This window comes from Sclerotinia sclerotiorum, genomic scaffold (genome assembly GCF_000146945.2).
Source record: "Sclerotinia sclerotiorum 1980 UF-70 scaffold_4 genomic scaffold, whole genome shotgun sequence".
Lineage (NCBI taxonomy): Eukaryota > Fungi > Ascomycota > Leotiomycetes > Helotiales > Sclerotiniaceae > Sclerotinia > Sclerotinia sclerotiorum.
In genome coordinates, this window is record NW_001820832.1 from 1,920,346 (window position 1) to 1,936,907 (window position 16,562).

Sequence of the window (16,562 nt, forward strand, 5' to 3'; positions counted from 1 at the left end):
CACGTCAATCTACAAATCGTTTCAGATAAGATCATGTACCGGAGTTGCATCAGTTTGACAGCCAAGTTGTTTCTTCAGTTCGTAAAAAGCCTGGTCTTTACTCTTGTGGCTACATACATAAACTTTTCTACGATGTTGAAGCTTGGTTCGAAACATGAAACTACATCATAAACAGAATACCTTCGGTTGGCATTTGGAATTTGGCATTTGGCATTTGGCATTTGGGCCTTCTTCAGCGAAGCACCTTCAAGACTAATAATTGTTTTTCTTACATTTTCCCTCTCACACTCTATCTCTCTCTCTCATCCAAAATATCGTCCTTGGCATCACATTTTTCCACCTTTTCTCATCGAATTACATTATGGCTCTCCTACGTACAAAGAAACGTTGGTTTTAATACAATATCCCAAGGAAAAGAAGTTTGGTTTGGGAAGCAGGGGACACTTTTTACGATGTATAGCTTTTTCACCCCGTTGTTTTTCATCATACTTCCTTGGAGCGAGTGGCGTGTTGTGTCTTTTTTTTTTCCAGTGGCACTTCAGCAATGGCGAATTGGAGTGTGATGTGGTCGTTTCTGTTTGTGGGTTGTGGGTCGTGACACATTAGGTGCATATGGGGATGGATTGATTGAGAAGGGAGAGGTTGTATTTTTTGGTATGTTCTGATGGAATGGATGGGCTGCGATATTCTTTTCTTTTCACGAATGATTCAAAAAGTAAATGTGGAAAGAAAAGGGGTCCGTCTTTTTTTCGAAAGTGCAAAGCAAAACGGGTTCTTCTCAATATCAGCATCAGGCATATCAATCAATTAAATCAATTAAATCAGACAGGCAGGCAGGGAGGCAGACAGTGTAATGGAAGTTGACAATGGAATATAGATGTGTAAATGCAATTAATGGTGAATGAATGAATGAATATTGTGCTATGTGATGTTCATATGTGTATGAAGTGAGTGAATGAACGGGAAGAGAACTATGGATTTGATTTACATTCATTTCATATTATATCATATTATATCGTATTCATTAGGTATGTTATATTATCTTATATTATATCTTATATTATAGTAAGTATATCTTTAAATTCAACTAACTCTATTCACTACTATCCCCCTTGATCAATTATTTTCCTCTAGGTACCTAGTACTAACTAGTCTTTCCCGTTAGTACATCAATTTGCTTATTAGACTGCTAGTTTACTAACTTTATTATTTATTCATTATCTATTTCTATCTACTTCTATGTATTCTGTATATGCTCGGGTAGGTATATAATGCTGTGTATGCTGTTTTGGTTGAGTAGAGAGATAGATGGATGTGTAGGTAGATGGGTGGATGGATGGACGCTCAGGATGGTGGATCTTTGGGGTTTTTTTGATTGTGTAGTTGGATAATTTTGGTAAAATATATGATATATAGAATTAGATAATTACAAGATATCTCTGTGTTATTCGTTAAGTAATTTGTGGATGGTGGTGAAATATCGGGAAATAGGAGAGACGGGAGAGGAAGATAATGTTATATAATTCTTTTATTGCTTGCTTTTATGTTGGATCTTTCGTCTTGTCTTATACTCTTTTCTCTTTCTCATGCTTTTTGCTCTCTCGGCTTTAACATGAGTAGACGACTAGACGACACCGGAGTAAATTAATCAAACGCTCCCCATTCCATTCTTCAATTCATAGCGTACATAGAAAGTGTGGGTAGATTAAGTCAATTTCTGCTTAATGAAAAATGAGCGGAGATGTGAGAGTTGCCATGCACATGTAACTCCTAAAACGACAAGTTGGATGAGCGTCCAGCGGACGACACGGGCGTTGGTTGATTCGGATTGGTCGCGGAATTCGGCTTCACGTTCCTATGGATGGGGAGAGGGTGTTAGTTGGGGTTATGTAGCTGTGAGGACGGGGAAGAGGGGAGGTTTTCGAGATATCTGAGAACGAAGGGGGCATCATGAAAGTAGGAAATAAATAAAAAGACCACCTACCCGTTGGAAAACCTGTTCCCTTCTAATATCCTGCAATCTACTATTCAAATCCTTGACCTTTTGTACAATATCATTAATCTTTCCCTTGTCATCACTTTCAATCTGACTCGTCTCTCCAATTGCCATATCCAAAGTAAGTTTAATGCCACCTTGTGGGTGAAGTGCATTAAGCCAATTGCTAGAACCAGAAGTCGAAGAGGGAGTAAAGCAGATTTTGTGATCGCCAGCATCAGCAGCTGTGAAGGTGAAGCGCCCAGAAGCTGAACCAGTTTGAAATACTACTCGATGGTCATTGTCGAAGATTTCCTATTGTGCATCGTTAGGGAATGTACGGGATAGAGCTTCAAGGTTGGAAATTGAGGATTTGAGGAAAGGGAGGGCATGGTAAACATACATCTACGGAAATGAATATGTTTAATCCATCATGTTTACTCCATTCCCTTCTTCCTTCGTCATATTCTTCTGCAGTGTAATGGCCTACAACCAGTGTATCCTTCGGTAATTCCTCAAAGAAACATTTGGGTGCTGTGCCATCGATGTAGAAGTAGAGGGATTGGATTGGGGTGAGGAGGACAGAGAGAGCGGCTCCAAGAAGGGGAAGGGATGTGCGCATTTTCGATTATGGCTATTGGTATGCGTATGTGGTGAGATTAGAGTAAGTGAGCTTGCAATGATCGTTGAGCTTGAAGCTTGACAAAGGCTTGGATTTAGATGAATTGATAGAACACGTTCGCGACTTCTGAGGCAGGGATGTTCAATGCACGTGCTGATAAGTTAGCGGTTGATAGTGATTCGATCTTGGGTTTTTGGATCTTTCGCGATCCCAATATTTTGTAGTTACGTTGAACATTCTTTCTCTCCTCCAGTACAATCAATCAATTCATCTTCTTTTCTTTTTATTCATCAACGGACGCGCTATTCTCATATTAACTTCGGATTTCATTTTACGACACCAAGAAATGAAAAGATAGAAGAACTACTCCAAACTACGTAATAATTCAAAATGACATCCCACGATGTTCGCGATATGCTGGATCTCCCCTCCAGCTCCTCGGCACCTCGACCTAAAAAAGTAAAGACGACTGTACAAAAACCAAAACTGGGAGGGTTAGCCAGAGAAGTGCAAAATTTAGGGGGTGATAATCCAATTGCGATTGTACCGGAAGAAGCGGTTTTTAAGAAGAAGAGATTTGGAAGTCGAAAACCAGCTGCGAAGTGGGAGGCCAGGCCTTTTAAGAATAGCGCGAGAGGCGGGGATGGGTTAGTATTGAAGCACTGGAAGAAAGTTGAGGGGAAAGACAAGATCAGGGAGAGAAAGACGGATGGAGAGGGAGATACGGAAATGGGGGAGAATGGAGAAGAGAGGAAGGAAGAGGAGATCATTGAGGATTCGACTTTTGCAAAGTATAACGTAAAGGTTCAGGTACCGACTTATACCGATGAGGAATACAAGGAAATTTTAGAAAGGGAAGGATGGTCGAGACACGAAACAGATTATTTGGTGGGTTTGGTTCAAGAATATGATTTAAGATGGCCAGTTATATGGGATCGATATGAATATGTGCCTCCTGACATCCCGGAAGCCGCTCCAGAACGTGCGATTATAAGAAGACCAGAAGTTAGGACGATGGAAGATTTAAAATCAAGATATTATACAATAGGTGCGGCAATGATGGCCCTGAGGAAACCTTTAGATCAAATGAATACTGCGGAATTCGATTTACATCAAAAGATGTTAAATTACCAACCTCGACAAGAGAAACATAGGAAAGATTTCCTCGAAGGAGTCTTTACTCGTACGAGAGAAGAAGCTCGAGAAGAAGAGAGCCTTATGGTGGAGCTCAAGCGAATCTTGGCTCGATCTGAGAAATTTATGGAGGAGCGAAGAGAACTTTATGCCAGACTAGATGCACCTGCAAGTAGTTCCAATATCAGCCCTTACACCACTAGTCAAGGTTTACATCAACTCTTTCAACAACTTGTCGCAGCCGACAAAAGCAAGAAAAGAAAACCTATTCAAGAAGGACAAACACCAGGTGGTTCAACTCCTGTCGGAGCCAATACACCAAATGCGTATGATGGTCGACGTGATTCTAATGTTCGAGAATCAATATCTGGACCTTCAGGTAATGCTGGTAGCTCATCAGCCGCTGGTCATAAAAAAGGAAGTATATCAATCTCCGCACAAAATCCCTCAGAACGCCGAAGACTCACAGAAGAAGAAGAGAAAGTTTACGGTGTTTCACATCATGATCGTCTACAAGGAGGACCATATTTCCGTGGTGAAAAATTGGTTAGACCACTCACCACTAAGAGTACTATTCAACAAACACGTATGAAAAATACGTTGGCCGAATTGGGTATTGGTGAAAAAGCTACCATGGCTACAGTGGATGTAGCACATGGGTATGATGAGCTATTCAGGAGTATTGGGATTTTCTTGGATAGTAGGAAGGTTGTTGATAAGTTGACGGGAGAGATTGCGGTTTTGAAGGAACAATTGGAGGAGAAGAAGAGGAGAAAGGCAGGGGCTGATGGAGGTGACTCATCTACAATTGGGGGCATGGATGGTGCGGTAGATGAGAGGCAAAAAGAAGGTGGAAATGAGAATGGAAATGAGGGAAAGGATAATGAAGGAGGAAACGAAGAAGTAGGAGATGCGGAGGTAGTGCCGACTACGGAGAAAGGAGATGGGAAGAGTGAGAATGGGACAGAGAAGGAGAAAGAAGGTAGCGATGGTGACGGAGAGCATAATGGTGATGATAATATCAATGTTGATGCAGGTGCGGATGCTGCGGCTGCGTATAAAAGAAGTGCAAGTGTATTAAGTACAGGCACTGATAAGAGTTCAAAGAGGCAGAAGAAATAGGGGGCCGGTGGTTCAGGGAGTCGGTAGAAAGACAGGTATAGAGAGACAGACAAGAAAGCTAAAGCAAAACTACCTCCTACTCACTTTGTATAGATAAGTGTGATAATACTTATTAAACACATGAATATTATATTTAACTCAACTACTATATTCACTCAAGTTTATTGCTGTACCTGGTATCATCTGAGTATGAGATGAACGATGAAATTGTAGCTGTAGCTGTATTAACAATGATCTTTTATTCTCTTCTTCTATTTTACTTTGAAATTATTCAATATTAAATCTCTAGAACATATATATATATAGATATATATTTACATATCTCATATCACACAAAGGATCGTTCGAACGGGCTGGGAGAAGTTCTCGCTAGAACCATTATCAATTATTAACATGCTGTAAAATCTGGATGCATGGTAACTTCATGTCTCATGTCTTGAGTCTCGATCCCAAATCTTGTTTAAAGATATTCCGCTTTGCCACTCGTTACCGTGACTCTCTATCATGAATAATATATTGCAAAATCCAAATTTGGGAAAGTATATGTGCATAGAGTAATAAAGATATAGCTAACTGACTTTTCAATGTAGATAGATATATTCTGAGTCAAGAGTAGAAATGAGATAAGTGAGAAGTGAGAAAAGTGGAAGCGGGAGGACTTGAAGATAAGAGCTCTGTAGAATATTAATGGGATGATTAGAAAATGTATCTGAGGTCTTTTCTTAAAACACTTATCCTTCTTGGCTTCCTTGATATTGTCTCGTCTAATTCGTAAGCAGGTTCATGGGGTAAATTCTTCAACATCTTGGGCTAGATAGATTAATATCAGGCGAGGAGCTTCCAAATATCATGTTTATCCAATGCCATATATAGTATATTTAAATATACTTCAATAAGATTGGCAAAAACATCATCTCATGAACTATCTTTCCACATCAATCATTCAAATCCCACTCCCTCCTCTTCTCCCTCTCCATCTCCACCTCCCACCTCACCCCAAACCTCCCTCCTCAACCACTCACCCGCCCTCCCATAAAACAACCTCGGATCCGGGCTCGCCCGTGGAAATTTATCCCACCCATGTCTAACCCCCATCACACACTCCAAATCCACCCTCCAACCCCAGCCCTCCAACCTCTTCACAAAATCCTCCGCTTCTCTACACAACATATCATGTTCACAAGTAACGATTCTAATTTTCCTCGGCAGCGCCTTCTCCAATACTTCTCTCTCCTGTATCCCCGCTGAAAGTAATTTATGTCTACGATCAATATTTAAATACTCCGGTTTATACGACGCGTCAAAAATAGCCGTGACCCAGGACGGTAGGGAAAGATGCGGATATTTCATCCGCATTCTTTTTTCTGCGCGAGTAATCGTACTATCGAGTCCGGGATACCATGCCATGATTCCCTTAATATTCCAGAGAGGATTCTTCACTACTCCTTTCTCCTTCAATTCTTGCAAGAGCAGTACAATCCCAAAACATAGACTTCCTCCCGCGCTAAATCCACTTAAAACGATATTTTCCACATCGATACCGAGTTCCTCCGCGTGCGAAAATACATATAAAAGTACATCGCAAGCATCATAGGGACCGGTTGGGAAGGGATATTCGGGCGCGAGGCGATAGGATGCGGATATAACGATGCAGTTTTGGAGGGTGGAGATGGTATTGCACCAGAGGGAATCATCAGTTGGATTACCGAGGACGAAGCCCCCGCCGTGGAAATTGAGGATGCATGGGAGCGGGGGCGAATGTTTCAGGAGGAAATTTCGTGGTTGGTAGATATGTAGTGTGAGGGTGCTGGGGACGGAGGGGAGAAGTGTACTGCGGATGTGGAGGGTGCGGGTGGCGGGGTGGGGGATACTGCGGTAAATGTAGCGGAGGATGAGGGGCGCGAGGGTATTGGCGAGGAATCGGATGGTTTTGACGAGAAGGATTAGGAGGATACGTGGGAGTGACATGTTTCTCTTCTCTCTCTTTCTTTCTTTCTTTTTTTTTTTACATGGAGTAGAAATCTTAGATGGAAAGTTCGTGCTGTTTTGGAGTCAGTTTATGGTTTATGGGAGTTGCTTTGTTGGATTGTGGTGGGGATTCCTTACTTTGACAGCAATATCTAGATAAGCATTCCTTTCTTCTACAAGAATAAGATCGATTGATATCGGTGAATGGAATGTAGAAATCTATAATTTAGATAAAAGAACTTTTATTTAAAAAGTAGATAGAAAGGTCTCTATAGAAATATTATACCTCGTAATAAATAAATGGTGACGTTCAGGAGATCTTGTATTATGTACCTAGCTACCTAGTTCTTGTCAGCGATTTAGCCGTAAGAGCTAGACATATGATTGGTTGATTGAACGTCATTCGAGCCAAATCACATTCTGAATTGATGAAAGATCTTCCATCTATTCCTATATCCAAACAACTTATCCAATTCTCTCAAAATATAGTTCACCAGTTCTAAATGATTTCTCCCCGTTCCGCATACATACATCCCTATCCTCCTTCAATTTACAGCTGAGATTTCACAAGATCAGAGCTACCGGTAAGGTGGAATCTCATTGTTGGAATGAATACTCTGAGTGCAAATTCCTTATATGATCCAACAGATACAAGTTGAACATTATAGCATATTACTATCATATTAGAAATTATCTGGCTCAAATTATAGAATTACTAAGTTTATTGTTAATACAGGACTTTCAATCACGTACCAATCGTTAGTATTTCTTTACCATACTGACTATCCCGATATTGGAGTTACAGTTCAATGTTTGTAGCAGAGAAAATGTAATGAAATGAATTGTGCCAAGTGAGACCAGGTCAAAAATGAGGGACATATCATTAATGATCTATCAAAATAGTCCTTCAACCTAACGATGAATCCTCCTCCCCTCTAACTACAAACCTCATAACGTAACACGTCCTCTCAACCACATCTCTCACTTCTTACAACCGGATTTTAATCTGTTTGATGCCGAAAGCACCGATCAGGAAATAAGTTGCCGCGCCAGAGGGCGGCATATCCACGCATACGGCATCGATCTCCACCTATTTCCAGAACGGTACAGTGCACCATCCCATCCTTCTCAACTGCTTCCTTCCATACTTCAACCTTCGCCTCAGTCCTTATTGCAGTTTCCGTCAATATCTGCTGACTACGTTCCGCATGAATGATATTTTCTCTATCCCTCGCTTCCTTATCCTTCTGTACTGCTGGCAAGTGTAAACGCGTCATGATTTGTTCTCCTCGTTCAATTCTTTCCTGGTTATATTTATCGAACATGACTTTTTCTTCGCCGGAAAGAGGTCCAGTGTTGGGATCTTCCTCGGGGTCCGGTATCATCGTTCCTTCGTAAAAAGTTTCGGGGTCGATTCCGGCTTCCAACAAAGCGTAGTAGCGATCGCGCCCCATCCACATGTGAGAAAGTGGCTCGTAGAATCTGACGAGATAGCTGGGGGCTTCTTCGCCTGAATCGCTCGGGGTTTCGCCACGTCCGCCTGTAGGTCTCGGCGGTGGTGAAGGCGGAGACATGGGTGGAGACCTGGATGGAGATTTGGATGGAGACTTGGGAGGAGTCTCGGGCATAGAGTCGGATGAAGACTCAGATGGAAATTCGGATGATGCACCAAATGGGGTAGTAACACTAGCTGCCGTGCTCGGTATGGATGCACTATTTGTAGTACCAGGAGGGGGTGTTGGTGAAACTGATAAGCCAGAAGGGGGATCCGGAGTCCCAAAGTCATCAGAATACCCCTGCATGCCTGTGAGAAGCTTCGATTGAGGTGGTGGTATGTCAACTGTCGTAGCTGGAGGGGGAGCTTGTGGTACAGTAGTATCAAGTAGGAATCTAAAAGCTGCTGCCGGTTCGTTACTCCTATCCGGGCCATCGTTTGGAATATATAGTTGGAGGTTGGGATACTTCATCTCGACTATCTCTGGTTGATCAAAACCGAATAGCAATATACCTATGCGATCCATTTCCCCTTGATGACTATCGATCCAAGATCTAATAGTTTTCATTACTGTAACCCCTGCCATTCCCCTTGGCATTTGAAAGATTCCGACCGAAATAGCTGGAAACGCAATGGATCTGAGATTATTTTTCGCTGCCAGGCTTAGACTATTGTGATAAGCGTTCGCAAGAAGTCCTGTGGCTCTTTGATTTGGTTGACGCCAATCCGGACCAACAGCATGGATAATATATTGGCATGATGTTATATCCCAAGAATGAGTCGTTCCATAAGCGCCACCCTGCTTCCCTGGATGTGGGAATTGCGTCTTCATTTCCGCTGCCAGTTCAGGTCCAGCTTGTCTGTGAATCTCCCCATCAATACCATCTCCCCTCACCAAACTAGCATTCGCAGCATTAACAATGACATCTACCGGATACTTTAACAGATCCCCGTCGACAACCTCAACTGTGGTGCCTTTATAGTCTGTGGTCGCAATGACCTTAAATTCATTCGAAGCAGCACTCATCTTGGAGGAGGTTTGATATAGTTTCTAGTCGTAAATGGTACACATGAAAAGCTTCAATAACTCTAACTCTGCCGTAATTCCTACTTGGATTACATTGAATTGGTTTCTTTCAAGGATAAGATAGTAAAGGAAAAACACAAACAAGCAATGAAAGGAGACCGTTTGCGGTCCCAGCTAGGAATAAAGAAAGGTACACAAGTTGTTATTGACAGGAGAAAGAACAATGCATTGGTAAGCATTAGAAAAACACTCGAGCTTTGTTCAATAATTTCTTCAACATTATTGACCGAGTTGGTGATATCTTACCAGAAAAAGTGCTGAAATCTTGCATGATTGATGTTGATAGTGATGATAGCTCTGTTTCATCGCGGAAAGCGGGTGTAATTCTATAAGCAGAATAGTTATAATAGAAAGTACGCTTCACGCTGATATATAAATCCATGATGTTGAATAGTAGAATCTCGGTATGTCCGTTACATATCGAGAGCTTTGAAATTAAGATGATCTGGTAAAGAGGTTGGTGCACCAGGAGTCAGAAAGGTGGAAGAAGTTGATAATACGCACAGACCGAAAATTGAATGTATGCGTCCCGGAAATAAATTCCTAAAAATGTTCTTATTCCCGATCGATGTATTTCTACAAATTTAGCGCTGAATTCACTGAGGTGTGAGGAACTTTGCAACTCTGCGCTTCTCAGATATGCAACAAATCCTCAAGTGTTGGTGAGTCACGTTTCTATTCACCGCTTCCTGAAAGGCAGAATCGTTCGTTTGTTTTGCTAATTAGGTATTTAGTAATTGTATATACGATTCCTCAATCATAAAAAGTCATCAGAAAAATATCGAGTATTAATATGCAAGAGTATATTTCCTATAAAAAGAAGCCCATGAATAAGTTGTTGCGCACTATTATACTAAAAGTCGAGGTATCAAAAAAACTCAAAGCTCCGCCCCAGTATTAAAGTTCCAATCATGCTCCTTAAATAATAGCTCCTCGAAATACCACTCTCTACCGATTATCTCAATCTCCTTCTTTAAGAAATGCCTATCGATCTTCATTTCTTCAATCTCTGCCTTCTCCTCTACTGCAATGTCGTGGTACAACCATTTCAAGAAAACCACTATGCCGTTCCTATCTCTTGGAGCCTGATTCTCGCAAAGGAATTGCCAGGCCTGCTCCAACCTTCTATCCCAGGCTACTTCATATGCGAATGATCTAGCTGCTGCCAATACTGGTATTTCAACCGTCTTGAATTTTAATGGTAAATGAATTGGCTTAAAGGTCTTCAATGACATCTCGTCAAACTTCTCTAGAATCAGCGTCAGGGGAGTAGATTTTGCATCTTCTGGATCTGCATCATTGGCCCGTTTAAAGAGCAATGGAAGCGGCCAACCAGCTTGAATCTCGTCTTCGCTCTCCGAAGGTTCTCTACTAGACCCCTCCGACGTGGCTGGAGAGGAGGTAATACTCTCAACAGCGCTAGAAATTTTCGGCGCAAGCTCGTCCACCTTATAACGTGTCATTGATGATGCCACAGACCCGCCGGTCTGGATAAGGTCTATAATTTCCGATCTTGCTTGTTGGATCATCTCAGGTGTTAATTGTGTCGATTTGGTACTCTCAGTAAATTTTCGGCTCACTAGGGCACCTCCTTCGGCTTTCTTGAATCCCGGGGATATAGAGCCTTCCATGTTCTTGGGGCTTTCTAGGCTGCGATTTTCGTCTCCTGCAAGTACTAGTGCAGGCCTGGCGCCTTGATTTGGTCTTGAATTCTCTGATGGAGCCACATTGACTTTCCCTGGTGCCAATGCGACGGGAGCGATAATCTGACCAGGCTTCGAATTCCGTGGGGTTCCAACTGTGACATTCTTACTCTTCCATAGGGTAGGGTTTATCTCGGAAAGTGGATGTCTTGAATGTGGACTTTGTGATGATAACATGTTGTCCGAGTGGTTTGGAGAACCCTTGCTTGCCTCAGCTGGTTTCAAGGGTGGAGACGCAGAAACTACGAAATCCCCACGATGTTGAGTTGTGTTGCCCGTTGCTCTAGAAGGTGCACCACCATTTGCAGGTGTTGCTTTTGAAAAACTCGGCGTCACAAAGCCGCTTCGTTGCGGAATTCTAGCCGTTGGTCCAGCCACAGCAGTCCCCATTGATATCGGTCCTTTTAGCTTCAACCAATATTTAGCATCGTGACAAAGAGGCACGGTGGGTTTCCAGACAATGCCCTCACCTAGCCCGATGATTCCGAAAGATTTGGCGAAAGGACATTCTTTTTCTACTGCATCAGCTAGTGCTTGCATCTTCTCAAATGCTGGCTGTGGATTCTTGATAGTAATCGTCTCGTGGAAAAACCCTCCTCGAGAGACATTGAAAACACCGACGGATTCGTTGTGGATATCGGCGTATTGCTCATCCGGCTGCCATTCATTGTTGATGGAGACAGAAATGATCACGAAGCATTTTCGAGGGAGTGCACTAATAGCCACATCTTTTTGAATCTTGGGACCAATAAACTCTCCAGCGATAATGAGCGGATGTGCATCGTCCAATTTTGCCTTAGGGTTTAGTGTTGAAAATCTAGCATGGATTTGCTTTTTCAAATGCAAAATTTGTGGTTTTAGCATTTGGGCAAAAGGCATGAAGCCGATGGTATCCATATCCGCCGTAAAGTTTTCGTTGTTGCGAGTTTGAAACTGAATGGTATCATTTGCATGGATCAGGAAGTCAGTATGCGTTCCGTGTAGCTTCACGGTACCAGTGACCAAGATGCTGCTAGCCTGTCGACCTTTCGTCTTTTTCTGATACTTGCTAAACTCCAGCATTAGGTTCTTTGGTTTCGCGGATATTTTCGGATATAGTGTATCCTTATTGGTTTCCATGATGTCAGATTTGTTATGGTTAAAGATAGATGTTGAGATATTGAAATTTCGTTCCTGAAAGTGAGATATTATCAAAACTGAAGAGTTTGGAAATTGTTATAAAAAAGATGATGTTTTTCTGCGAATGGTAGTTTTGATAACTGTATATAAAGATGAAGTCTTGCGAGAGTGAATCAAATTCGCAAAAGGGAGAGGTTGGCCATACAGAAGGAGCAATCGCTGGTATAGGTAAAAATAGTGCGAGTTGACAACGCGAATCTCGAAAGTAAAATTGCCTTTTGTAACGCAAGCTAGGTGAACGAGCAAGAAAGTTGTCGTGTAGCTGCCTGTCAGAAGGTGGAAACTAGCAAATCATTTCTTACAATTCGCCCGTCATGCAAGTACCGCAACGAGGGTGAGTAAAAAAGTACCTCTACCATTTGATGAACTCCCCAACATCGCAAATGAGCAAAGCACCTCATGAAATTCGCCCGCTATGCAAGCTCTGCCACCCCCGGATGTCTATATCCAGTATCAGGTGCCTCCACAATCTCACTCTGCTGTATCGAGTCCGTCTGTACCAAACTCCAAGTCGATTGCTGATTACCCATAATCATACCCATGGGCGCATTATTCGAAACAATGACAATCCTAAACCTTCTCCTTTCCTTCTCCTTCAATTTCCTCTCCTTCCTGCTCTTTTTTTTCTTCTTTTGCTCCTCATCCTCCTCTCCATTTATTTCCCCTTTCACAACCGGTAATTCCAACCACGCCTGAAATCCCTTATCACGAAACGTCTGCTCATTCCATTTATGAAGTGTAGACCTTAGACTTCCTTCATGCATTAATCCATCCTTGACTTTATCAAGGACCTTCTTTCTATGCACTGAGCGTCCCGTATAATATCCCGCGACAGGACCCCCGAATACTAGAAGTCCGGTACTAAGTACACCTGTAGAAATACCTGCGGTCCAGGCGGCCCAATCTTCTGTTAAGCTTAGACTCGCGGCTTTGACAATCTCGTTGGTGAAGATATGCCATTCATCGTGTGTGACCCGGTAATCGCAGAGACGTTGGTGGTAGGGGAAGCCGGAGGCTAGGGAATCGGTTTTGGTCGGGATGACTAATCTATCGAGGGGAAAGGAGGCGGTGGAGGGGGTAGAGGGAGCGGATGTGATAGTTGGAGTGGATGTTATAGTTGGATTGATGAAGATAGTGTCGGGGATGTCCTTTTCTTCGGGATAGGGGTCTTTCATATAGGCTGGTGGTTCGGTTGGGTCATAATCCGGGGATTGGCTTCGTATTGTTAGTTTAAGTGATTCTTGTATGGACAATAGTCGGCTTACAATGCTATAGATGGCTTTTCTTTAATTGCTGGTGAAGGGAGGCTTTTCCTCTTAATCACATTACCTGGTATCACTACGGGAGTTTTGATATCGTAATCCATTTTAACTAGAAATGCGTGACAGAAGGAGACGTGAGAAGAAAAATCAGAATCGTCAATTGATCACTCAACAAATTAATAGCAGAAAATACACAAAATATTTTGTCAAAGACCATCAGTTCAATATTAAATATACAGAACAGAAAACGATCAAAGAAACTAAGTTTAATTACCGCGTACAAAAAAGTATATATTTGTACTCCCGCCTCACCTGTCATACCGGCAGAATCTGATACCGGCAGAATCCACAGTCGCGTACTCGGACAGCACAGACATCCATTAACTAGAAAAGATCAACCGCATCCCAGCAGCATCTTCGCCGTTGTAATTGCAGCCACTAGTGGTTTTAAAAATGGGACAAACGGACGAACGGATCAGTTTCAAAGCACAGATATCTGTGGTCGAATCCCATGATTGTGGAGATTGATAGTCGGAGGGAATCTGATCTTTTGGGAAAACTCCGAATCGGAAGTCCATCAATTCGTCACCCATTCTTGGAGAAAGGTGTGAAGTTTTTTTCGGGGGCTTATGTGGAGGAGTCGAAGGAGGCTTAGCACTTTAGCACTTTAGCACATTACAGCACATTATTCCTTCCAGGCTTCCACTTGAGAAGATCTCCTCTAAATGAGTTGTTGCAGAGTAATAGAGTAACCCTTGAAAAGTTAATTATTGTCGTTGAATCAAGTAAGGGACTATTGGCGGCACAACTTTATGACCTGCTTTAAAATTACAGAAGTACTATTTATTAATTGCACTAGCATTGATATAGTATTTCCGTCATGTCCGATCGTTGTATTGGCTAGACCTGTTGTTTCTGATGCTTCATTTCATCGGTGTAGAACTCTAGTGATTAATTTTACTTCCTTTGATCTCTATATGGCTGAATCATCAATGCTCTAGCTGAAAATGACCAAGTATATTGGCTGTGTAGTCTCATCCAGAGTGGAAAAGCAACTGCCAGAGCGACTGCCAAGGACAGAGTCGGCCAATTCGAGATGAACATGTGCTAGGCATGAGTTGCTCTGCGGGCACGTAGCACGATGGTAGGAACACTTATTTGGACGATGAAATGAAAGTGACAGTAGCTCAGTAATCACCATCGGGCATGCGCATCACGGCCTTCAGGCAGAGGTGAACGCTCAATCCTTTCTTGCCCTTTCCGGAATGCCCGGTCCGTGTTTATAACATACATATCTTTCGAGTTGATACATATTCCATTCATGAAGTGATTGTAGAGCTGCTCTTCGCAGTGCCGTCACCTCTTTTGTACTGCTCATCCGCGAGGAATTCGAGAGCAAAGAGTAAATTACCCTAGCTGAAGAAGAAGTAAGGAAGAGACATAAAGGGGCTGAAATCACGATGATAAAAAAGTATGTAACGGGAAACTTCTCCCAAACAACCTCCTATCTCAAACGAAGAATGTGAGCAACGAGTAATTATCAAGAATTAATGAGGAATATAACAAACATTCAATTAACTGTGTTTGGAAGAAAGTTTTCCACGGTAATGCCTTGAGAGATGAAGATGATGTGAACATCGCTCTGTCTGCCGAAACATCAAGTTGATGGATGAGTTTGTGCACACGGACACAAATGGTGCGAAGTCTTCTAATTTTTGCGCGTACTGATCGACAGATATTGAAGGGGCTAAATCCTATCGGTGTGAGCAATATTCTGTAAAAGAACCTCTACTAAAACCGACATTCACAATGTCCATAGAATCCCTCAACCTCCCCTCCCCTACCCCCTCACGAAAACAGTAGATCCAGCAAAAATCACAAATTACCCTCAACAAATCTAAGTTGCAAGTACTAGGTGAAATAATCATGACACGGCAGTACTTTTTTGCCACAATTGCAAAGCACGAACCTCTGTTATTTTGGTCCATAGGATAGGTTCATTCCTTGCAACGAATACTCATCTGCCCACCGCCGCGTCCTTTCAAACTGAAGCTATTTCCTCACATTGATCACAGTCTGAGTCAGACTAGTATCAATCATGGCAAAAGACCACTAGCCTAAGAAGGTGTAAGGCATTATTCCAGCCCACATGATGCTGAGCAAAACAGGCCTTCGAGCCTATCTCGAATTTTACATCAGATTTGTTTGCAAGTCGAAATAAATCCAGAAAAGTCAATCAGAATGGGTATTCCAGTTGAATACGAGAAGTAACGAGGAGAACTGCGTTTGACACTTGATTTGGTATACCAAACACTGTGCCTCAGCTCCAGGGAAGGAAGTTTTAATGAATGTGAAAGAAAAGTTAGATTTCAAGTGAAGTTGAAAAGTCCATGATAGAAGAAGTCGGCAAGGCTCCGCATGGGAGTAGTAATTAATGATCTAACCTATTCCAGTACTCACAAGCCTCGGCAGACAACTATTCACTAGCTAGCTCACCATCATCAGCCTTATCAAAGTAAACAAAAAACTCTCCAGAACGACCCTTTCGGAACCCAACCACCATTGTTCCAAATTCCCGAAACAGTTTCTATCGAGTGCCTGAAGTCTTAGCGACTCTAAATCTGCAGCAAAATTTACACTTTACTTCAATTTGCAGAAATCGGTTTTGGTCACAGACGTGCAACAAAACTTTTGGGTGGTGTGGTAACTTTTTGGTGGTGAGGTGTTGGCAGAATATCATCTGGTTCAATTGAACATCCAACTTCAGTGCAAACAATCTACGAAATGTTACCTCCAGTGGAGGAAGCGGTTTTACAGAATAATCCCAAGTTCGCAGATCTGTATAAGAAACTTTCAACTAATATTCTCAATCCTAATGGATCTACCAAAAATCACCCCGCTCAAAAAGAGCGGGACACTGTTTCCGCTGTAGCTATATTCTTCCCACATTGATATCTTGTATAATCACTAATATACCCTACCAGCGGTTAAGGACCGCCAGAATAGAAGCTGCGA

General features: G+C 42.3%; 7 protein-coding genes across 7 annotated transcripts; 2 read left to right on the forward strand and 5 right to left on the reverse strand.

The window, feature by feature from the left end:
* Nucleotides 1–1,705: 1,705 nt before the first annotated feature.
* SS1G_03819 (hypothetical protein) lies at nucleotides 1,706–2,597 on the reverse strand (the record flags this gene model as incomplete). The annotated part of the gene is made up of 3 exons (XM_001595680.1): nucleotides 1,706–1,855; nucleotides 1,985–2,290; nucleotides 2,379–2,597. The coding sequence occupies 3 exons, from the start codon at nucleotides 2,595–2,597 to the stop codon at nucleotides 1,706–1,708; spliced, it is 675 nt and encodes a 224-aa protein (XP_001595730.1).
* Nucleotides 2,598–2,987: 390 nt separating this feature from the next.
* Nucleotides 2,988–4,853, forward strand: SS1G_03820 (hypothetical protein; the record flags this gene model as incomplete). The annotated part of the gene is made up of 1 exon (XM_001595681.1): nucleotides 2,988–4,853. One exon carries the CDS (start codon nucleotides 2,988–2,990, stop codon nucleotides 4,851–4,853), a length of 1,866 nt encoding a protein of 621 aa, XP_001595731.1.
* Nucleotides 4,854–5,792: 939 nt separating this feature from the next.
* SS1G_03821 (hypothetical protein) lies at nucleotides 5,793–6,821 on the reverse strand (the record flags this gene model as incomplete). The annotated part of the gene is made up of 1 exon (XM_001595682.1): nucleotides 5,793–6,821. One exon carries the CDS (start codon nucleotides 6,819–6,821, stop codon nucleotides 5,793–5,795), a length of 1,029 nt encoding a protein of 342 aa, XP_001595732.1.
* Nucleotides 6,822–7,822: 1,001 nt separating this feature from the next.
* SS1G_03822 (hypothetical protein) lies at nucleotides 7,823–9,343 on the reverse strand (the record flags this gene model as incomplete). Its single annotated transcript, XM_001595683.1, has 1 exon — nucleotides 7,823–9,343. One exon carries the CDS (start codon nucleotides 9,341–9,343, stop codon nucleotides 7,823–7,825), a length of 1,521 nt encoding a protein of 506 aa, XP_001595733.1.
* Nucleotides 9,344–10,281: 938 nt separating this feature from the next.
* SS1G_03823 (predicted protein) lies at nucleotides 10,282–12,225 on the reverse strand (the record flags this gene model as incomplete). The annotated part of the gene is made up of 1 exon (XM_001595684.1): nucleotides 10,282–12,225. The coding sequence occupies one exon, from the start codon at nucleotides 12,223–12,225 to the stop codon at nucleotides 10,282–10,284; it is 1,944 nt and encodes a 647-aa protein (XP_001595734.1).
* Nucleotides 12,226–12,698: 473 nt separating this feature from the next.
* Nucleotides 12,699–13,651, reverse strand: SS1G_03824 (predicted protein; the record flags this gene model as incomplete). Its single annotated transcript, XM_001595685.1, has 2 exons — nucleotides 12,699–13,500; nucleotides 13,551–13,651. The coding sequence occupies 2 exons, from the start codon at nucleotides 13,649–13,651 to the stop codon at nucleotides 12,699–12,701; spliced, it is 903 nt and encodes a 300-aa protein (XP_001595735.1).
* A 407-nt stretch (nucleotides 13,652–14,058) lies between these two features.
* Nucleotides 14,059–14,202, forward strand: SS1G_03825 (predicted protein; the record flags this gene model as incomplete). The annotated part of the gene is made up of 1 exon (XM_001595686.1): nucleotides 14,059–14,202. The coding sequence occupies one exon, from the start codon at nucleotides 14,059–14,061 to the stop codon at nucleotides 14,200–14,202; it is 144 nt and encodes a 47-aa protein (XP_001595736.1).
* Nucleotides 14,203–16,562: the final 2,360 nt, after the last annotated feature.